Raw genomic sequence first — 23991 nt, forward strand, 5'->3', positions numbered from 1 at the left:
TCCAGATAATCAACGAGGAAGTTGCTAGTTTGTTTCGCCGTAAAAAGAATTTTGTGGGATAAACCCGTGACCAATCGAAAAGATTCATGTTTTATTTCCACTACCGGCAGATGAAAGCTAATATGAATTTGGAACTATTATACAGCGATACGGATTCCTTTATTTATTCGATAAAAACCGAAGACGTATATGCCGATCTGCAAAAAATGGACGATAGTTTTGATTTTTCCAACTACCCCAACGATCACTTCTTATTCAGCAATGTGAATAAGAAGGTTGTACTAAAATTCAAAGACGAAGTGGCCTGAAAAATCATCGAAGAATTCATAGCCTTAAAACCTAAGCTTTACTTGCTGAAATATGCAGGTTAGTATTGAAAAAAGCACCTCCCCGACTCTCCTCAGGTTTTTTTGGGTTTTTAATGAGCTCTACCGAAACAACAACAAGGTTTTAGATCTAGTTTCAACCTTTGATAGCTCTACCAAACACCCATCAAGGTTTTGGATGGGCAACCGAACGCATTAAATTTTGTTACAGCTGTTTACCTGATATAAATTTCGTCACCCGTGAAAGGCTCTGATTCTTCATTTTAAAACTTTTCTTTAAAGCCATTTTTAAAACACTACTTAACATATACGCGCCTTTGTTATTTTTCGGGCCAATAAATTCTGAATTTTCAGTTTAAATTTACCTGGGCTATTGGTTTCCGACGCTGAAATCAGTTTATGGTTTAATCTCTGGTCTTTATTTAGACTCCATTGAGAAAAGGAGTGCTAAGGGAGTGATGCAACACTCCCAGAAACAACTTACCTACCAGAGGTTCAAGGATACGTAATTGAGTGACGAAACCCTTCGCATATATAACTACTCTATTAAATCTAAAGCCCAAACCAATATAACCATTGCACAAAACCGACTTGCACTTTCACCCTTCGATAGCAAGCGGTTCTTGTTATTCGACGGAATAGCCATATTGCCCTTTAGGCACAAGTCTACCGAAGATAATGTGTTCTTCGAAGCCATTGCAGAAGAGAGCGAGTGGGCAAACTCTCAGTTAACATATAGTCCGACCTATAGCAACGATAGCGGTAACAGCGATAGCGATAACAGCGGAAGCGAGCAATCGCCCGTGCGAGAATTTCAGGTCCCTGATTGGGGCTTTCTTCAAAAAAGCTACACGGAAGAAGAGCTCAAAGAAGAAAGCGCGGCTAGCAGTTCCCGAGACCCTCCGCCTATTAAAAACCCGTTCATTCTAACAGAAGAGTCTGTTAGTTCAGAAAGTCAGAAAAAAAGGAGAAAACTTGATAAAATTGATCAATCAAAACCTTGCTCCTTGAAATATCGGCTAAACTGTCTTGTTACTTGGAATTACAGCTATGCATTTGTAAATCTAAAACATTCAGCAAACCTTGTTTTACTTTAAACAGACCAGCACAAAAGAGAGAGGTAATTTTAACTTACCCTTGAAACAGGAGCAAAAAATTAGATACTAAGTTAATAAAAAGGTAAATAATAATAAGTTAATAATTAGATACTAAGTTAATAATTAGATACTAAGTTACAAAGTGGAAGAAAATAAGTTGGAAAGAAAAGTTGGAGAAAATAATAGGAACTAAATGAACAATAATTACCAAAAAATTTTAAAACAAAAAGGAAATATGAATGGTACTTTATGTAAACTCATATTTATATTAACGAAAAGGTTTAGCTTATAGATATAAATAAGCGAAAAAACCGCAGCCGGATATGCCCATACTTATTAGTTGAATGGCGGAAAAGTTTAGAAGGGATTAAATTTAACCACCGCTCCAGAGTAAATTTCACACCAAAGCATTTTTCCGTCCTGAAACCAGAGTATTTTTTCCGTCGGGTGTCCCTAAGGGTGGGGTCTTTCTACTTTGGGTCGGGTCATTTTGATTCTGAAAACTATAGGTGGGGTCCTTTAATTTAGGACCCCTCACTTAGGTTTTAGGACCTTTTTGACCCCCCCTAGGACACACGGTGGATTACAAAACTACTAAGGTCAGTCAGCTAAAAATGGATATCTCAAAATTATACAAAGGGGGGACGTTTTGGATCGGTAGGGAGTTGAATATCAGCTGTTTTATTCCATTTTTGTACCTAGCTGTTTTGCGGCTCATTGATAACTTTAGTTCTGAGTGTCAAACCTCGATAAAGGCCTGCATAACTTGGATAACTCGTTGAAAACAAATAAATTTTGTCCGACTAGATTTTTATGATAAAACTTCGCTTCAAAACTTTAGAGCTGTTTATGTTTTCAATAATCCATGAGAGATTCCATGCATCGAAACTTTAATTCAAACCACATCCCGCGCTGCATCAATTGAAAGCATTTTTAAATTCTTTCTTTGAGTTTTGGTTCCAAGCTTTTTTGGAAGTAAACTGACATGTTAGGTATCTTCATTTTCGCTGTATTGGTAGAATTTCGATAACTTTTTGATCAAACAATGTAAATCTGCAGAAAATCTATCAAATATTGGCAGTAAAACCTTCGAAATCTGAGGAACGAATTTAGTATATATCAAAACTTGAAGAAACATTTCTTCAAAATTCTTACACAGAGGTGAAACTGCACTTCGCAAATACTAGCGAAAAAACAAAAAAGCAGCTCTATGAAGATAAATAAACAAAGACTAAGAAAAGGCCTTGAAATTTAAATATTATGCTGCGCCACAATCCCTAGACAATTTACTACACAGAGACGTACACAGAACTTCGAACGTTTCTACAATTGAAGAAAGTGGAAAAACAATAAAACGAGCATTTTTTTCTTTTCGTGTTTAAACATATTTAAGTTTTTCAAGGGTTCTACTGGTGTTTTAACTTTGGGCATTCAAAATCTGGTGTCAGAGTCCTATCGATGTCAAAATTACTACCGGACATTTTAAGCAAAAAAAATCGGTAAATATGCCGACAGAATAGAAGCAGACAGCCAATTAAGCTACAACACAGCCAAAAAAATTTTGTAAAAAAAAATCATATTGGAAAAAATTGCAAGTAAAGCCCACAAGGATCCACTATAGCTATAAAATCCTGCACACTAACTCTACATGTATCAAATTGGAAAGCATAAAACCAAATTAATTTTAAAACTAGGCATTTCAAAAAAATTGCGAGATAAAATGAGTTGGAAAATTTCTGAACAAGTTTTTATTATTGCACTGTTGTTTGAAATAATTAATTTTTCTCGGTTCCTTTGATGAAGCACAAAGGCATCTACTGGTTAATTTATTACATATCGAATGTCAAAGCATATGCTATGTGCCCCAAAGTTGAACCAATATTTGCGACTTAGGTTGGAAAAATAAGAATAGTCGTTCTATTACACTACGCCCACAAGTGTCAACATATTTTGATCTTCAAAATTATTCAAACAAACTTGATAATTCAACTCCAATTTTTTTAAAGGCTTTTCAAAGATGGCAAAGATGGTTGTGTATGGGTGGAACACATTGATTTTGCATTATTTGTCAATCAAACCTTTTTAAATGACTTCAACCAAAAATAAAAGTAGTAACTTATTGAACTGGTCAGCTATTTTCTATGGGATCAAAGAGCTTCAATTAGTTACAGAGAAGCTACAATCTTCATCATACTGAGACAAAATTTGCTAATTCCAAAAAATTTTGATCAAGTTTCCAATTCAGATATTCAACGCATTGCCCAGAAATTCGCGCTTTGTTTATATTAAGCAATGAAGAGCTAATCAAATTTGTTTTTTGTTGACATTTTTTTGGATGCAAGAATAATGCCGGAGGATGACAGATGTGGAGTGCCTGCAAGTTTCAAGTTTTTTTTTCTGAATATAGTTGTATATGGTTTTCAATGCAATGCGTCTTCGGTGTTTTGAAAACCTTATTTGGGCTTGTTCGCTGGTTACTGCCGCATGGGCTCAGTTAAATGTCTACAAACCGTTTAGCCCCAAATCAGTTCTACTGATGATAGAGAGGCTTCAAGGGATGGGACACAGTTAGTAGAAGCAGTAACCGTAAAGTGAACAAGTTCAAGTTGTGTTTTTGAAACCGAATATGGTGCCTACGACTAGCGAGTTTCAGAAATTATGAGTGATGAATTTGAACTATGTTCTTATTTAGTTTGGTTTTTCCTACTTTTAAAAAATTGATACAGAGCTTGGACCATATGTCATTAACCTGTCTAGACAATGCCATAAATCTGCTGCTTTATGTTTATTCAAACTTAAGTATTTTTTTCCAATATTTTCTTTTTATGTTTTCAGATTTATATATTTTTACTTTTCTTTGAAGATCTCACATTTCGTAAGTCATTTGATAAAACGGGCAGTGCTCTGTAACCCAATTGGATCCGTTAACTGTCCCCTCACTGTTTCTGGTGCTTCATATTTAAATTCTCGTATATGCTTATTTACCATTAACAATGAGAAATAAATTGTTTCTTTCATATTTTTTTTAAATCTGGCCGATGAATAAAAACTATTTTCGGCTACTATGATTCCGTAGTGAACTTTTCAAACCCGTCGCAAGGAACAGAGGACGAATAATTTCTTGTACTTAAACACAAGAATTATTTAGTCAAACTAACTAGCAAAACAAAGCACAATTAAATTAAGTATTTCAATATTTCTAGCAAGTACAAAGCACCATAGATTTGCTGTGAGGTGAGTGTAATGTGAGGGCAGGGTCTAAAAGCGTATTTCGATTAGCATTTCCATTGATTGGGCTCATAAACGTTCTATTCCCATCATCTAAGGTTGATAAACCGGGCAACAATGAATCCAGTTTGATAGAGCGGAAAAAAATTACTAAAACAAGCGCTTATATGGTTATATTTAAAATAATACAACCGTAAAATGATACGCTATCTTTCAAAAAAACAAAGGAAAACTAATATTCGCCAATGAGAACCACTCTGAATTGCTATTCATTCATGCTAATCGTAACACATCCCGTTTGGTTTTCTACTAGACATTAGTAATGGTCGAGTTTTGCACAAAAACACATCGGTTTGCTAACACATATGTCGATCGACTTTCCTCGAAGTTTCCAAAGTTCCACTGTCCCAGGTAAACCCGTGACTAGTGGTGTCATTTTCATCGGTATTTTAGGCTCCAACGCTTCAATCATACTCGACCGCCTTTATTCCAGTCCACTCAAATTTTCCATAGTTTCAGTTTGAAACCAAGAATTTCACTCATCACGGCCGAAATTGCAGATAGAATAATAACTCGCATGACGTTATAGAGAACAGAATTCATGACGAGTCCAGACACTTTGAAGGGTGATTCCACTTCGCTTATTAGTCGGCAAGCTAGTTTCAGAACTCTGTCTGCTAAGAAGTACTCTTCTCGCTTCTCTGGCTTGTTTTCCATTCGGAGGGAGAGGTTGATTCGTTCTGTGGTTAACATGGCAGTGTTGCTGTACTGTTTGTTTACTTTAGTGCCTGAAACAAAAACTCAGAGATTAGTTAATTCATTAGATGCAGGTCATAGAACGCATCCATAGTATTTATAAATGCATCCATAGTATACATAGAATGCATCCGTAGTATGCAGAGAATCAGGGGTGCTCAAAATTAAATTGCAATTAAATTAATTGCGATTGCAATTATTTGATTGTTTCTTTTAATTGGCTGTTTTGAAATAATTGATTTTTCATGTTGCAATCAATTTTTGAACACCTCTGCATAGAATGCATCCATCAGATTAGTTAGTTCATTAGATACATGTCATTAGATTCATCCGTAGAAGGGATGCTAAAAAAAGATAGGGATGCTAAAATACAAAAAAGATGCAAGTCAACCCGGAGCGGATTTGGAACAGTTATAAGACATTTATTTAAGACCGACCAACCCTCAAGAGGCGCTTACTTACATATACCAAAGAAAACAGAGCGCAAAAAAATCAACTTTTGGTCAAAAAAAATTCATGAAGTGCCGACACGATCTCTTTTTAAGATTTTCTATAGAGAGCTCGAAAATCAATGCATTGCACGATCGAAATGACTGAGCCGTAGAATATAAAACGTTTCTAGAATATATTATAGAACATTAAATTTATTCAAATATAAAATTAGAGAAGCCTTTCGCTGATTGTTCAACTGTGATTAGCAGAAATTCAGACCAATTTTTCTCAAAATACAATTCTTGTTTCAAGTTTTGGCGATTAGCACTTTTATATGACGCCAATTGATTTCCATTAGAACTTTCTACAAGGTATCTAAAATTGGAGGACCAAAAACCCTCCCCTGCGCTATAGTTCCTTCCCACTTCTCTATGTGCTGGTTAACTGTAGTCTGTAAACAAATATAAGGACATGATAACAATACAATTACGTCTAATTTCCCATAATTGTAGTTTCGCATCGACGTCTAGTTTGCTAGTCGTTTTATTTCCTAGAACTTCCTTGATGAATAATAAGAGCTAACCTATGGTGATGAACCTTAGCAGAAGTGATCCAAGTGCCAGACACCACGTGATGGCCACCCAGCTGGCCAGACTGGGATTGTAGAAGCCGCTGAGGGAAATTCTGGCTGTATCACTTCCAGATCCACTTCCACCTTCTGGGTTGTCTGGGTTGTGTTCGAGCATCTGGAAGCAGCAGCAGGACACAGAGAGGACGCAGAAGAGAAGACAATTGGAGACGATTACTTCCACTGTCTTCTGGGGTCCATGCGCCTGCAACCAAACATGGCCTTTTTTCACAAACTTAAAAAAAAACAGCTTAAAAATATCCAAAAAAAAATAAGTTTGAGCGTGAAAAAATTTTGACACCATTCCCGAAGAAACAAAAATCTTTCTAATTGTCTTCACTATAACAAGCGTTTGCACAGTTATCACTCCATTTACGGCAAGCTACTACCCCTAGAGTATTCGATGACCTAAAACAGCTACCATTCCGCTAACTGACCTTGAGTTTGAACCTGATGTAGAGCCACATTTTAATATTCCTCACTTTGGTCAGCCTGAAGTGAGGTATTTCACACTTCCTCGCCTTCTTGCTGCTTGTCAACCTACATCAAATAAGAAACAAAGATAAGTTGAAAACAATAATGCAACTCGAGGCGAACTTATCCAAAACCCTACCCCTCCATTAACTCCCACAGGATTTCCGTACTTAAAAATAACCCATTGCAACTATTCTACAACTTCAAACTTTGACCTATCACGCGAAACTTTTTGGTCAAAAACTTTCACACAGAGGCGAAGCAGAGCTTCGCACCAATTGCGATACAAAATTAAATAGCTATCACAACTTGCGTATCAACTGACAAATCGAAACAAAATGTGTTAAAATTTTAAAAAAAGAAATCTTACAACTGAACTAACTGCACCATTAAAAATTTTATGAACTGAGCTGAAGCCAAGTTGCTCAAAAAAGTGAGCAAAGGTTTCAATTATTCTGTCAACAAATAAACCCGAAAAAAAAACTATATTCCAGTTTAGTAAAAATTGCCAAATTATAGTTGAAAAATAGATGGCCTTGAAGCTCTTTGAATTTGTAGAACAATTTATGATGAACACTTTTTTGTTAAAATTAACCCAATTTGAGAAAACTGGATCAATAGGTGAAACTTTTATTTCGCTGGGAAATCTGATAATTAATTTCCATTTTCGAAATTAGAAGTCAATCACTTTTTTCGTGACCTTTACACTTTTAATGTTCGAGCGAAGTTTGTCCTCCTTGTAACAATGGAAATGCACTGAAATTAAAAAAAAATCACAAGTCAAACCGCAAAAAATCAAAGTTGAGCGTGAACAATTTTTAAAACTTTTTCCTAAAAAAAAACAAACAAAAAAATCAGCAAGACCTATATAAGAGTTTACGTTCGTTATATACGTGCGTTACTCTTGATAGGCAAATTGGACAATATTTCTTTGCAGAAAAATGAACACAAAAACAAACAAAATCGTTTTAAAAAATTCAAAAAAAACTTAACTCGACTAAGACGAAGTTTTCGCGGCTCAAATTAGGCATAAACAACCTATTGCTAGCCTGCTCGCTTGCCTTTACTCAAACATAACTAGAGTAGACTTGAAAAATTTGAAATCAGTTTTTCTCAACACTGAGCAAAAAATTTTGAAAATTTTTAATGTCGTTCGAATCACGACTAAAAGGGCTTCAATTTGATTTATGACTCGACCCTGTCGATGATTATTTGTGGTACCTGATTTTGCGTAGAAAACAAAAAGAAAAAATTAAAACATCCCAATACAAAGTTCCTTCCCATTTTCAAGGGTGGGACCAATTGGGGAGGGCTGAAGAGGGTGGGATTTGAACATTCAAAACTTCTTGTAAGAATTGAACCGTTTTCATTTGACACCAACAAAAATAAGTAAAAGAAACATTGAGAAAATAAGTCGACAGAAACAAAGCCGATCGATCTCGGTGGCAAAAATCTACCGAAATATTTCGGCACAGATAAAAACTATTTTGCAACTCTTTACGTTCACCCAAGGCACATATGCAGTTAATACACACCAACCAAGCTATTAATTCAGCATTTCTATAAATTACCATTTGACCATTCTGTGAACAAAGTTTTTTACGGAAAAAATTCTAGTACCCGGTTGAAATGCCCTTTTTCATCGCAAGGGTAAAACTGAAGACCAAAACTATCTTATCGGCACGTTTGCAGCTTTCCATAATTGGTTCTAACAGGCTTTGAGAAACATCACAATCAGTTAAAAACACTGGAATTTGAATTTAGTTGCAGAGGCCTGCTGGCACATTTCAAAAGTGATATTAGCTTCCATTCCGTTTTATTAAAAATCATTGATTAACTTTTTCATTCTTACAATTGTGTTTAAATATTAACTATTTTGAAGTATTAAAAACACGATCACAAAGAATGGATTGAACTAAGTAAAACGTCGTAAAAAGGGTAGACAACAAGATCATTAGATTTGCTCTAGGTCTACTTTATGCAAATTGAAACTCGACATCACTTGCGGTACAGAAAATGAATGACTATGGTTACAGCGCTGATTTAAATTATCCGGACAAACCGCATAAAACTTGAAAACTAAAACGAGTTTATATTAAACTGGGCTGAGTTCAGGAGAAAAATAATGAAAATAAAACTTGCTTAAAATTTCAACAGAATTAATATGATACCATTTCTTTTACGAAATTAGGGCCCAAAATTTTACCCCACATATGGATAGTCAAATAAAAGTTACTAAGTTTTGGTCACTAAAACCAGTGGGCCAATTAACACAAAATTATATCTTACGCAGGTCAACAAAGTTTCAGAAGGGCATTATCTCCAAAACATAACTTACTTTCAATTGATAGACGAACAATGTCATTTTACTAATTAAAACACCATTTTTTATTTGAACAAAATTTTTGAATTGTTTGCGCAATTTTATTGGAGATTATACACTCCTTAACTTTTGTTGGACTACGTAAGAGACTCATTTTGATATAATTTTGTCTGTAATTGACCAGGTGGTTTAGGCGTCCCAGCAGAACTTTTTGCACAGTTATTTGTCGTGTAGGGATGGTGAAATGATGACCCGCGAAATAAAAAACCTTGGGTAACAGACAGTTGGAAAAGAGTCAATAAACGCAAGGAAACAGAAAAGAAAAAATGATTTATTTTTTAAAAGAATCTCAACTTCCGAAATTCAAAGAAAAAAATGCCCTTAGAATTTCTGATTTTGGAAATACTGACTTTTTAGCTTTTGAATTTTAAAGAAAAATATATGCCCTTCAATCTCTTTGAATTTGAAAAACATGTTTTGGTTGGCGCTTTATTGATAAAATTAACTTAATGAGAGAAAACTGGGTCAATAGGTAAAGTTTTTATTTGTAGTCCACTTTCGAAATGAGAAGTCGATCACCTTTTTCGTAACCTTTAAACTTTTGCTGTTCGATAGTGGAGTTTGCATCCTTTAACACGAAATGAATTAAACTTAAAAATGAATCAAAAGTCACACAGCGAAATATCAAATTTGAGCGTTAACAAGTTTTAAGACTTTTCCTGAAAAAAAAAACTAAATAAAACCATCGCAACCTATATGAGAGTCTGAACTACGTTCATCGACTCTTTAAAATAATATGTTTTACTCGGCTAACCTGTATAGATACTTTGAGTAATAGTGTCGCTGGAGGTAAGTTCTCTCAGCTGCAGCTAGAAGGAGGAAGAAGACAACACATGTGAGGAAGGAGCTCACGACTGAGAAGTAGCTCAGGTAGATTTCCAGAACAATAAAATCAGATGACGCGAAGTTTTCATGTGCAGATACCAGTTGGATAATGTCTGAAACAAACAAAAATGAACCACAAAATATCTAACAAGACAAATTCTCAAGAAAAGAAAAAGTCTATGATCCGATCGGATAATGCTGGCTGATAGCAAGCGTAATATTAAAACATTTCTGCTACCCAAGTAGCACATAAAATTTATTTCGATTGCATTAAGCGTCACGACTTTCAACCTGTACTACAAATGAAGCTTTTTTATCGATCGGGACTTGGAATTCAAAACTACCGATAAAAACGAACGAAAAGTATATATCAAATTCCAATTTTCATATAACAGCTGGTTATCGAAAAAAACCAACGGACAGCTAGAAAGCCGAGTGACTCAATGTCCCCGTCAAAAAAATTAGAAGAAATCAGAAGTCAAGCATTGAAAAAAGCAAATTTAACAAGGACTGCCAATTACTGTGCAAGTAGCACAGAATGTTCCAACCATAGTCTTAAAAACTACCAAAAAAAAAGGTTTTCAAATTAATGGCGTTTTTTCTAGGTTGTTTGATTAAAAGATCTAGAAGCGAAATAGAACCTAGTCATATGCGACAGTCATAGTAAATTAAATGAGGCAAAAATAAGCAGTTGTAAGCATGCACGCTCACCTTATTGACTTGAAATTAGACCAAAAATTCAAACTGGTTTAAAAATTTTTTTCAGTCCTTTGAATCACGACTGAAGGGGCTGTAATATGGAACAATACTAGACCCATTCCGATGATTATTTGTGGTACCTGATTTTGCGTGGAAAAAAGAGAAAAAAAACTAAAACACACCCGAATATGAAGTTCCTCATGTTTTTCATATGGTCGAAAAAAATTTCGATCATTAAAAAATCTTCATCTCAAAGCACTTCAACGTAATACATTTTTAAAACCAACAATCGAAAGAAAAAAAATAGCTACATAAGTACAATTTTTGTCGTCATACCGAATTTTTTAAAAATTTGTATTTTGTAAAAAATCACAAGTTTTTTGGGGTCAGCGCAATATTCCTTCACAGTCAAAATCATATAATAAATAACATAGATACTGCAAATCTGTTGGCAAAAGCAGTGACTTGGAGCGCCTTCAACTTTTTAACACTCTATTAGGTGTTGAAAACGCGCAAGATGAATTCTTGAGTTCATATTCGATGACGGAAAAATAATGCAAACACTGTGGCATTAATTACACATACCTCCAAATAATGTGTACTGGGGCACCGTGTAATATCTGTACAAAAAGGGCATACAGCTGATAAACACAGCCGAGAAGATTCCGAACGCGAAATAGAAGTTCGAGTTGCGAATCAGATCGGCTCGATTCACAATCACCTCCACCACCTGTTCGGCTGTCAGATTGGCCTTATTGCACCTTCCCATTTGGTTCCAGGTGATGATTTTGACGGTCTTTTCTGGAGTCTGGTTTGCGGTAGAGCTGTTCGCTTTGTTCCAGCTGATGTCATCGGCGGAAGCCAGGCCACCATCCAGACGAGTGAAGTTGTCACCGTTGATATTGACCTGAAAGGGTAAAAAGATAGTGTGATATATTTCTACACAGAAGCGAAACTGCGCTTCGCAAACACTAGCCAAAACACGACAAAAAGTAGCACTATAGAGTGCAGTAAAAAAAAGTAGAAATAAGCTTCGAATTAGTAAAAATTCGACTACGTCTCGGATTCGTATCTGCGACCTGCTGCAATCAAGAGATTTTGAGTCCCATGCCTTAACCACTCAGTCTCAAACGCTTAATAAATAATCTCAAACACTATCCACTAATAAAGCTGAGAACAGATTTTATAAAAAATCTAATGCTAGAGACCAAATAAGTGAACACTTTTAATGAACACTTTTATTTGCGAGTTAGGTTACAAAAAAATGAAAGTTCGTGCTGATACACTAACGCTCGCAAGCTGGCTAGTGTAAATACAAGTCACCATCTTTGAAAAAAAAATCCGTCAATTTGATGCTTGACGAAGTACCTTTTTATGGAGCAATTCGTACAAGTCGTTTTATGTTTATTTTAATTTATCGCCCATATCCAAATTGTTTGCAAGGTTAGACTAGGAGGAACATTAGATAAAGCTACATATAGCAGGCGCGATTTTTCTTTCTATCGAATAAATTCTTTTTAAGGTATCAAAGAGTTTGAGGTCTAGTGTACACACACGTCAGGTGGTCTAATGTAACACGTCGAGTTTGAGCTTAGGGCTTGAGCCATTGAGAACGCAAACTGCTCTTCATCCAAGAGTCAACATAAGGGATGATTAAATAAATAACAAGAAATGACGGCTGTATTTTGTCACAACAAATAATGCTTCACATCGATTAAGCTCTTAATTAAGTGACTGTTAAACACGGTTTCATTAGTTTTTTTTTGCAAAATACCATCCATTTTTTTCTTATATTCATGATGGAGAAGAGTAGGAACAATAATTTTCTTTCATTTTTTCACGGACGGAAATTCGTTACTAGGCAGCTTAGGGAAGAGAAATAGTTAACAAGATGAGAATGATATTTACTCCAGATGTGTTGGGATTGTCCTCGACCTCCTCAATCGAACTGCCCCCCGTATCCTCTTGCCCCTCCCCATCATGCACATCCTCGTCTTCCTCTTCCTCACTTTCTTCTAGAATATTCCCATGACCATTCTCCTCCTCTTCCGATTCCACAGACTGCGTCTCGTGGATCGCTTCAGTCTCGCCTGTCACTACGTTTTTAATGCCACCACAAACCGGCGATTCTTCTGGTGAAACTAGCGTGCAACCGGGTGGCGCCGCAGCCGCGCCCAGTTTGCTTCTCTGAGTTTCAATCAACTCGCCAAAGATTTTTACTCTGAGTGACATTAGAAACCGCAGGATTCTATCTCGCCAAGTAAGCTGCCTAAAAGGAATAAACTTAAAAGGAGAGCAAATTTTCTTGCTTATTTCAAGCCTAGTTCACTCGTGGACAAATTGAACCCAATGCACGAGTCACGGTCAATATTAATTCCCATGAAGTCGATTATGCAATTAATTGAAGCATGCAAAAAACGCAGATAATAATTCATAAAAAAATTGCCCTTTCGCCATTAAGACTTGTAGAAGATTAAAGAGGAAGGATCAGCCAAAATGGAATGATAACACACACAAATGAAGTATCCAGGCCAAGTTTCTCGATAACATTGTCTCAACTTACGAAGAAAGTAAATAATAAGAAATAGTTGTGGCTTTTAAATTGATCATAATAACACTTTTCAGGATGTTTTCACATTACCCTTGATATATCGATAAATTCATTTCAAAACCGAACATTTTACCTGAGATCATCTTTTTTCGTTTCCATGTTTCTTTTCTGACCAGTAGCCAATTAGGGGTAAGAATTCGAACCCCTGGCCACCTTCCGTTTGTACTACTTTACTTCATCCATTTTTGGCTGACCTAACCAGAAACTTTTCGAAAGGCACTTTCGGTGTCATATCATACTAATTTTGCAGAGGAACGCCCGTCAAAAAAACTGATTTTTTTGGTCAAAAACAGCGAAAAAGTGCCTACAAACGCGCACAGTATTTTTATATTGTTTTGCGAAAACTCGGAAAACCAATTTGGATAACCTAAAAAAAACTGTCAAAAAAGAGTGTTATGCTCTGGAAAAGGCCGAATGTCAGGCTTCCACGAAAATTTTAGATCCCTTATCTTGGTGGGATATTAAATTTGTATTGTTAAAATTTGTATTGTCGCTTAGCCGGTATCAAATTCACATCGGATTTCTAACCCAGGGCATTCTAAAACTTTATAACCCGTTCCCGCTATCGTGATCCATTGCCGAAAACAACAAGCCAAAACCCAAGCTTCTTCGCCAACTAAACAGGTGCTCAGAACAATAATCAAGATTTTCATATACAAACGAAGATCAGTCTAGTGTTAACATTATGTGCCAATATAAAGAGCCTTTAATTGAAAAGAAACAGTTTGTACAATAATCGTAATAAAAGACCATCGCGCAAACAACATACATTTTATGTCAAATCGTTCAGTAAAATAATATTGAATGGATCAGCAACTAGGTGTCTTTCTTCAAACCCCCACGAGAAGGGAAATTGTCAATCTTAAGACAACATCTTCTGTGTTTTTAGATAAATCAAGCGATGATCAAAGAATAATTAAATGAATGACCATTTGCGAGTCCAGGAGTGAAAGCAACATTTTTTTTAACGTTATCAATTTTTTTTCTTTCTACCTTCACCAACGTGGAGTCAGGTGCTTGGTGGATAACAAAATCTCGCTGTTATCTGGGACCTTGTTACCTGTTCTCTCAAATTCTCATAAGTTCTTTTATTCTGATCAGCAGTGGATTTAAAGTTCTTTAATAAATGATACTAATAAAGAGCGAAGACGCCATTTTGACACGGAGGCGAAGCCGAGCTTCGCATCACTTGCGATACAACGCAAGCGTGCTATTGTCGGCCAAGTAAGAGGTAATGAAACGGAAACAAAAATTTCGAAAAAGAATAGTTTAATAACCTGGAAATTCTTCGAATAAATGAAAAATTATTTTTCAGAAAACAAATGGAGAAACGACTAATTTTTTGAGCGATTAAGATTAAAAAAACAACCGACATAAACTTATCTTCTCAAAAAAAATATCCATGTTTGCTTACCAAACGAGCCAAAATAAGCTGCCTAAGCCAAAAACACAATATGAACACAACGCCGAAAAGCTTTTAAGCGACCAACGCAAACTAAGTCAAATTTTTAAGGCCAGGGCTAGTAAAATTTAAAATATCTGATGTTAATCAACAAACCTTGCAGCTAGAGGAAAAATGCTCACGAAAAAAGAAAAACCCGTGATATGGCAACTAAGCGGACGGACTATAAGCAAATAAACAAAAAGCCGAAAAGGCAATTTTCGCTGAAAAGTTTCAATTCGAGTCCCAGACTTTATGTTACAAAGGCAACCAAGTTACTGCTAGGCCAGGAGAAAAGAAGCCTGGATCTTTTTAGGTTAAATAAAAAAAAGTGGATTTAAGTCGAAAAAGTTGACAGAATTACTTGAAGAAAAACGAAAAAACTAAACCTACAACAATTCCATGTATGTATCGGATGATGTTCATGAAGAAAACTAAAAAACATAGGGAATCTATTAGCGAGCAGCTACAAAATTGGGTCGCCCCTTGTTAAGCCCAAAATATAACAGTTGCCACAAAAAATACTCGCAAACACTGAAACACATAGAAGCATAAAAACAAAATTGCCCTCGAAACTATGCAAAATACTTTGATTACACCGATATATCATAAGTGGGAAACTGTTTCTTGAAAACCGAAATAAAAAAATTTCAAAATAACACATTGGTAGTAAATTTACAAATTACAGAGCTTTCAGTTATACTAAAAATCCATTATTTAGAAAGTAGTGTAAATGGCATTTTAAGCAGAGAAAAAGCGGAGCTTCACATCACTTCAGATAGAGCGCAAAAACAACATAACAAGCTAGCGGAAAGAAAATAAGACGGAAATGATAAAACCGAAAAAATTATTTTGGCGAAAAAAAATTCAGAAAAATAGCCAAAAAAAAACACGACAAACAGCATTTAATAAGTCTTTTATTTTTTATACGAGGGTTCACTGACATTCATTCAGCCAAATGCGCTCATTCAGCCAAAAACAGCCGCTCTAAGCCGCGCATTGAATGAGCCGAAAATAAAAAAAATGCCAAAAGAAAACAATTCATAAGAAAACAGTTGATATAAAACAACTTTGAGCCATTTGAAGCCTATCTATTTTTTTAGTCGACCACTTTTTTGCCCTTCAAACAAAACAAAGAAATTTTCAAAGTCAGGGCGATGATTTATAAAAGTTACAGGAAGGCATAAAAAACATTTGCATCGACGACAAAAATTGCTGAGCTCACAAGAAAATTTTACCATGTGGAAACTAAACTGACAAAGCCTAAGCAGAAAAACAAAACTCCGACGATTCAATTTTTCCAGTAATTTTTGGTGTTATTTCATACATACTGAAAGAACAAGATCTGGCCGGTGCTCGAAGCGCAGACCATAGGGTACAGAGACAACCGCGGTACCTCTAGGCCCAGTGGAAAGCGTCTCGAAATTGCTAAGGTTCACTAATAAAAAATTTTCAATGTCAACTTCAGATGTAAGAAAAGTTTACGGGAAAAAAGTCTAGTTCCCGATTACAAGACACTTGCTTACGCAAGTGTAACGATTGGTGAGAGCTAGGAAGTGAGAAATAGCAAATTATCTTCAACTCATATTGCCAGTTGAGAATTGAATGAGATAAATTACAATCGTGTCAGAAAAATGTGCCAGATAGAAGCACCATGATAACTCGACCAGGGTAGAAACCAGCCACAAAACAAGCACAACTTACTTCGATTGAAGCTTGCTGCAACAAAAGTTAGGTAAGCGTTTAAAAAATAAACCAAGCGTTATATTCAAGCATGAGTCATTAAAAATGCACGCTTCTACTTACGCATTATTCTCTTTAAGCGAAGCATCTTTCGCTTTTTTCTCCAATTCTTGCAGGTATTTGACAATACTTTTGTGGAGAAACGAACTTCGTCCGCTCGGAAAAGTGAACAGACTCTGTCGTTTGCGTATCGGAGTAGCTCCGACAAGACTTGGCCCAAGTCGGGATAGTGATGAGGACGAATTGGAATTTCTCGATCGGTTTCGCCCGATTGTCAAACTTGATGACGAAGTTGCCTTCGCTTGAGACGAAGAAATTGCGCTCGTTTTCTCAGATTCTTTAGTGTGAACTTGAAGTTGAACATTGTAGTTTGTAAACTGTTCACGTGCATCAGATTTGCCATACTTCCAATCATTTTGATAGTAAGTTTTATTGCAAATTGTCGTTGGCTTATTCAGAAATCCAGAGTTTGAAAGATTGGCAGACGCAGTTACAAAATTTTGGCAACTTTCACTTAGAGTTGAAGTATTTGAATCATCCCTTTGATTGGTGACTTGAAAGCTAAAAGATCTATTGTCGGTTATCTGAGCTGTATTTCCGTACCAATCGGTTGCATGCCTTTTGATTTCCGAGTTTGTCGAAAGATTTGATAGCTGTCTTGAAGTCCAAGGAGGAGTCTCCGAATCCAGGTCCACACTTGTCACCTCCACGGAACTTCCCACCTCTCCTTGCAAAGAACTATCGTCAGACAAAATGCTTAGATTGTGTAACCTGAGATCATTTTTGGTCACATCATTCGTCTGGTTAGGGAACCCAAAATTGGCGTCTGAATGCGGGTGAGCAATTTCTGGAGACATGTGAAAAACCTGGACTGATGATTGCACCATTGCATCCAAGTATTCCATTACTTCATCCGAGTCCTTCTTGACAAACTTGGGATGCAATTGATGATGTTCTCTCGCATCCGATGGGCTCAAAGCTGAAACCGTTGTTGGTGTCTCGACATCTAACGCCGTTGAATCAGTAGCAATTACAACTCTAGAAGTCGCATCAGATACACTTGTTTCGTTATCTTCCACTGTACTTTCTAATTCCAGCGGCTGTGTTACAGTTTCTGTGATTTGGCTCAAATTATTATCGTAGCGCATGTTCTCTTCGTTACGAGTTATCTGACTTAAGCTGTCAAAAGCTGATATCTCGAATGATTCTCGCTCTCGCTCTAGGTTTCCGTCTCTTGCAAACGGTACTGGTCTTTCTGGCTCAAAAACCTCTGCATGTGGTATATTAGGACTTGATTGATCACCGTTACAATTCGTCATCTCTTGAGTCTGAACATGTTCCTCCAGTGATGAAACACTTCGACGATCTTCGTTGTTCGTATTTGAGTCGAAATCAACGTCTTCGCGCTCCAAGTCCATAACTGGCGATAAATCAACTCCTGTAAAATTATCGTTTCTAGAAGCAATCCGACTTTGACTTTGCTCCAAATCCATACTGCTTAAACGTGACCGACGCAGTTCATGTTGACGGTTTTGAGAATTTGATTCTCGGTTGAGTCTATTACTAGCGTTTGGAACACCACCTGAAGAAACAGGTCGCAGATTTTGCACTTTACGCCGAGTAACATGAACAGTACTGTGACCTTTTCTTAAAGCTTTAGTGACAGCTTCTTGTGACGTATTTGGCGATTTGGGCGCGATGGTAGCAATTGGCACGTTAATATTACTACTACTTTTCGAAGTTCGTTTTCTGGCATTATGTATATGACAATAAGTAAAGGTAAGCAAAAATAAATATAGAAAGGGACAAATAAGTTCCAACTCGTAAACTGAAAAAGAAGAGCTTGAAACGGGAGGCTGTGACATAAAGTAACGTTTCAAGTTCCAAGTTGCCATAAACCAAGCCGACAACAGCATCATATACTGCGCGCGACTTAGTTCTGACATCCACCAGGTAAACAGAAAAGGCATCAAAGCGCTTCTGATGGCAGCATTAATAAGAATAGACACCCAACCTGATTCTGGTCTGGCTTTTTTAAACGTCTGCACTTGAACCAGTTCTGGATCCAGGAGATCCTCTTGGTACATGGTCGCATCTCGCATTTTCACTTTGTACTTCAAAAAATCTCCAGCCTGGATGAAATCTTCAACGCCATTGTGACTTGAGTTGCCATTATAGTTCCAGCCGCTTGTTCTGTTGGTATTAAAACTGGCTTTTGCAGCAGCTTGATTACTGGTAACAACACTGTGATAACTGCTGTTTTTACCACATGCAGAAACGTTCATATTACTATGAGAACAAAGGTTACTCTGGTTTATGAATGAGTTACTATTTATAATCAACGGCTGTCTTTCTGACGCCGGCGGTTCGTTCCCGTTCAGCTTCGTTTGCACTGACGATATGACGTCATCCATGAGACTATCAATCGAAAACTTTGTAGAGGTTAGATGTCTGGATGATGTTCCGTTAGGCGAATAAGACATGGCACTTCTGCGTGAACTTAAAGATGAGTTCACTCTCTCTTTAGAATTAGCCGACATTCTCTGACGAAGACGAGTCACTGTCCCATTCGCTTCAGCCGACGGTAAAAACGATGTCCGACTCTCGGTCGATGTCAAAACATCGTCACACGTAGTTGAAAACAAACCTCTAGTGTTGTTTGCAGGACTCACAGCAAATGTGAAACTTTTGACGTTATCTGGGCGTGAGCGTGGTGTTCTGGCTTGGTTTGAACTTAATCTGGAGTATCTGTTGTTTGGTTGGTGGTCAGAAGTAGTTCTGTAAATAGAGTGGTTCGAGTTGTTGCGATTGCTATTCAGACGTGGTCCAACTATCGTGCTATTGATGTTGTTTGTCCTGAGTTGCAAGTTGTTGATGTTATTGTTTAAGTGGTTTCCGTTGATCTGCCCTGCGCTGTACTGGCTGTCAGGCCTTGACCGCGTTTGCGGTGGCAGCAACATCGTCTGAAAAAGCACAATATATTAAAAATAACATCCTCTAGGGCCAACAAAAACTCCGTCACCCTACAAGTAGCACAGTAATATCATTGCAATTTAAGCATTAAAATTTACATTGTATATATATTATAATAAAAAATTTCGGGAGCGGGACGTAAGTTCATTTCTAGGTTTTAGTAGGTCAAATGAAGTGCATGATCTAAATTTTGTCTCTTTACTTCGTCCAAAATTTTAGCTCCTTGGCTTTGGCGCTTATGTTTCAGTTGTTCGAGTAAAACGTCAATCTCCTTACTTCGTTGGAATTGTTAAATCGATCACTCACTTTCTGAAGACTATATGAAAAGGAAAAACGTATAGAACTCCTTTGCAGTCTGACTATTTGAACAGCTTATAAGAAACTGACAATTTAAAATTACAACTTTTATACTAGGGAGAAATTATAAATATTAGTTTTACTCGGTATGAAGACTGATCATTAACCACGAAATACCATTGACCATTGAAAGAGCTACTTAATGGAACTAAATGTCATTAACATTTATGCTGTTTCTTATGACGTTAAATGACTTTAAAATGTCTGATCGGGAATGACGTAGAAAAAGAAACTTAATTTAAGAAACTTCGCGAAAAAAACGGGCTTCATTTAAATAAAAACTAGCGTGTACCGCACCACCGGTGCTTCGAATTTTCAACAACTCAAAAACTATTCTTTGAGTGTACTCTATCAGCACCCAACTACAGGGTTCGTAATCAAAAATTTTGCGATTTTTTTTTAATTCAAGTTTTTTATACAAATTTTGAAGAACCATAAAATTTTATGAAGTTTTATAGAAGTTCTTCGAAAAATTTAAAATGAACTAAGAAACGTCACATCTGGGAAACTGAAAGCAATTGAGCAGTCGCATTCGGACGCAAGACTTGCAACTCCTGAGAGTACCCTTACAGTAACTAACTACAATGTTTCGAAGAAAAAATTCACATTTCGAAAACTACCAAAATTTTAGCAATCTTTTTTGATGGCAATATTCGCAATCTTTGAAAGTACACGACTTCAGGGTTGGGAATTTCACTATAACGAAGTATTTTGTAATGAGTTTTCTGAAAATGTCCAAAAATATCAAAAAAATCGTCTTATCTCTTAAACATTTGGGCATTCTTAATTGGAGGCCGAACTTGCAACCCCTGAGATTACTCTGACAGCCCCCCAACTACAGGCTAGGAAATTCAAAAATTAGAAGTTTTTAAAATTGAGTTTTCTAGAAAATTTTTGAAAAATCTCGAAAATTGCCTATCTCGTAAATTGAAAGGATTTGTTTATTCAAATATAGGGGCCAGAATAGCAAAACCCTGACAAAATGCTACTATTGGGTTGCTTATTTCAAACTTGATGAAATAAACACTGAATTTAAACTGAAAAATCGAAAAAAAAACCTTAATCATTGCAATATACGATATAGCTTAAACGTGAAAAAACTCTTCTGTTAAACATGCAAAAAAAATACGATGAAAAAGCTTAAACATGGCGAGATAGTGAAGCCCGCATTTAAATATATAATAGATAATAGAAAGATAAAAAATGCAATTTAAAAAATTAGGCGACGGGTAGACAGACAATCAAATTAATTAAAAAGGCAGGTATACAGACAGACAGACTTAACTTGGCCTCGAAAAAAAATACTGAAAAATCAATGAACTTGCGAAAAACTAAATGAAAAATTTTCTTAAGCATTGCAATATATGATACAGCTTAAACATGAAAAAATTCTTTCGTTAAACATGCAAAATTATTATGCCTAAACATGGGAGATACCTGCCATTCGCATTTAAATATAGTATAGATAGATAGATAGATAGATAGATAGATAGATAGACAGATAGATATAAACATAGATAGATAGATAGATAGATAGATAGATAGATATAGATAGATTGACAATTAGATATAACGGATTTACATCATAGGAAAACTATATTAATTATCTTTCTATTTTGCTGATAAAAACGTTATCAATTATCAACTTGTTTCAATCGTTACCTGTGACGCTTTTTCTTATAAAATAGGAAACAAGCGAATCTCAGCGAAACAAAGCAAAAAATGCCAAGCTTAACTGACGCAAAACCATCTAGTTACAATAGGTCTCTAAATTTCATAACTCACTCCTGAAAAAAAAAACTTCAAAATAGTTCATTTTCTGTACAAATGAAAATGTTATATTCTGTGTTACAAAACTGGAAACCAATGTCTTCAACTTTTAAACAGTGCGCTCATTTTCTGGAGGAAATCATTTGATATTATCCGAGAAAAAGTGGTATAGACATGGTCTCAGCAAAAGACTTTCGTACACAATTAGTACGCAAAAAATCTTAAAAACTATCACGATTTCAAAAGATTCCATTACTACCTGTGTAAAAATTGAGACAAAGCTGCGATTAATAATTTCTTGTTCCTACCTGTGTAAAAATTAAGACAAAGCTGCGATCAATAATTTCTTGTTACTGAGAGGAGAAGGCAAACGACAAGACAAGCATTCAAAAAAAATCCACCCAGAACCGCAAATCACACAATTAATTCCCTGCCCCAGTGCGAAGCAACATCAAATGAATTTTGAACACAGAGACGAAGCTTGGCTTCAAGCACTACCGAGAACACGACAAAAAGCAGCTCTATAAAAAGCAATGAGAAAAAGCAGAAATAAGCCTCAAATAGTAGAAACTCTGCTATGACTCGGATTCGATCTCCGACTAACTATGACCTGCAGACCTCATGCACTAACCATTCAGCCACGGACGCTTAACGCACTAACCACAGAAGCTCAATAAATGGCAAACACTAGCCACAAAAATGCAAAGAACAGATGCTATGAAATTTCCAATGCTACAGATAGTGATTATAGCGAAAAAGCCACCAGATAAATGAACACAAACACTAGCCGCAAAAAAGCGGAGAACAGAAATTTCCAATACAATAGAAATTTCCAATACTACAGATTGTGATTATAGCAAAAGTGCCACCAAATAAAGGAAAACTTTTAATGGACACTTTTTTTGCGAGTTAGGTTAGAAAAAAGAAGGTTTGTACTAATACACTAACGATCGTAGAAGTAAAAAAAAAACATTTTTAAACGTGAGTAATATATTTTTGTTACGTATCTATTCCAAAAAAATCCAATTTCTGCTACTTTTTAAATTTAATAATGAAAACATGAAAAAAAAACATCATCAGATGAAATCGAGTCAAAATCATATTTAAAGCCATTTCGATCATGACTTTAACGACCTCAAAGTTTTTTCAGAGAAATTGGCTCAGTCGGGAGACACTGGTAAGAAATTTTTGAGATTCATTCTAATTTAGAGCGAGTAACGCGATCACTAACGTTCGTTTTATGAACGATGTACTTTTAGGCTCAGAAAACTTATTTTTTTAAACGTAGAACTTAATGTATATTTTCCTTTAGAGCTTCCTTGGCCTTAAAACTTTTCTAAACAGAGGCGAAGCGTTGCAATACGAAGATTTAAAAAAATAAGAAGAAAAAAAATCAAAATGTGAAAAAACTAGGTGAACCAAAAAGTTTCTCGTTCAAAGATAATTAGGGACCCAACTAAAGCTAGAGGTAACTGTTTTATAGTTTTGGGAATTTGTTATACTGATGCGGAACAAAATGGGTTATTTCAAAAATTGGACTTTGCCCAAAACCTTAGTTGCTTGTCTACTAAAATAATTCTAAGAAACGTCAAAAAACGGTCAAATGACCAAAAACTTGATTTTCCGAAATCCTTACCTTTTACTGCAACAGAAGCACGTTGCCACTTAAGCAGAGAATATTTCCGAATTCGAGTTTCTCGATTGAGCACTTAACCTAAAAAAAAGCTGGGTGGTTTTTGAGAAAACTCCAAAACGTTTCAAAAAACTGTACAAAAACCAAGTAATAACATTTTCGAGGGCCATATCGTTTGTCTTTAAAACATTGTTGGGAAAAGCCGCTGTTGCAGAAGAGAATCACACAACCTGTTGGTTCGATTGAACGCAAGAAGCCAAGATATGGGAGAGTAGTTTTTGACCAAAAAAAATAGCTTCGACAAACGGTACGAAAACCAAGTATCAAGTTTTCGAGGGCCGTAATTTTGTGTTTAAAAAAATTGGGCGCGGTCAATTATTCACGCCAACTTCCCACAACCAACCCAGTGATTCGATTGAACCAAAAATTTCAGACATGACGGTAGGGTCGAAAAAAGACAAAAATACAAGAAACGGTCAAAAAAGCAAAAAGTTTGACTTTCCCAAAGCAAAAACTTGTTGTAAAAAAAAATTGGACGTAGCCGCATATGCAGAAAACGTTTGACAAACCATTCTATCCGAAGAACCCACGATATCATATTTGGGAGAGTAGTTT

At 36.0% G+C, this 23991-nt stretch overlaps 2 protein-coding genes across 3 annotated transcripts in view; both read right to left on the reverse strand.

Moving 5' to 3' along the window:
* Positions 1–23991, reverse strand: part of LOC134847518 (trifunctional enzyme subunit beta, mitochondrial-like) — a 436678-nt gene that overhangs the window by 20975 nt on the left and 391712 nt on the right. The gene's annotated exons all lie outside the window — the stretch shown is intronic.
* On the reverse strand, positions 4849–20023 carry LOC134847516 (serine-rich adhesin for platelets-like). 2 transcript variants are annotated; one of them, XM_063864566.1, is made up of 9 exons: positions 19923–20023; positions 16707–19606; positions 16605–16619; positions 12757–13117; positions 11434–11755; positions 10079–10262; positions 6905–7007; positions 6423–6672; positions 4849–5439 (listed from the first exon to the last, which is right to left on the reverse strand). In XM_063864566.1, the coding sequence occupies exons 2-9, from the start codon at positions 19601–19603 to the stop codon at positions 5150–5152; spliced, it is 4422 nt and encodes a 1473-aa protein (XP_063720636.1). In that variant the 5' UTR covers positions 19604–19606; positions 19923–20023; the 3' UTR covers positions 4849–5149. The 2 variants fall into 2 exon arrangements, with proteins under 2 accessions (XP_063720636.1, XP_063720637.1); XM_063864567.1 differs by lacking the exon at positions 16605–16619.

The sequence above is a fragment of the Symsagittifera roscoffensis genome, chromosome 6 (genome assembly GCF_963678635.1).
Source record: "Symsagittifera roscoffensis chromosome 6, txSymRosc1.1, whole genome shotgun sequence".
NCBI classification, from domain to species: Eukaryota; Metazoa; Xenacoelomorpha; order Acoela; family Convolutidae; genus Symsagittifera; species Symsagittifera roscoffensis.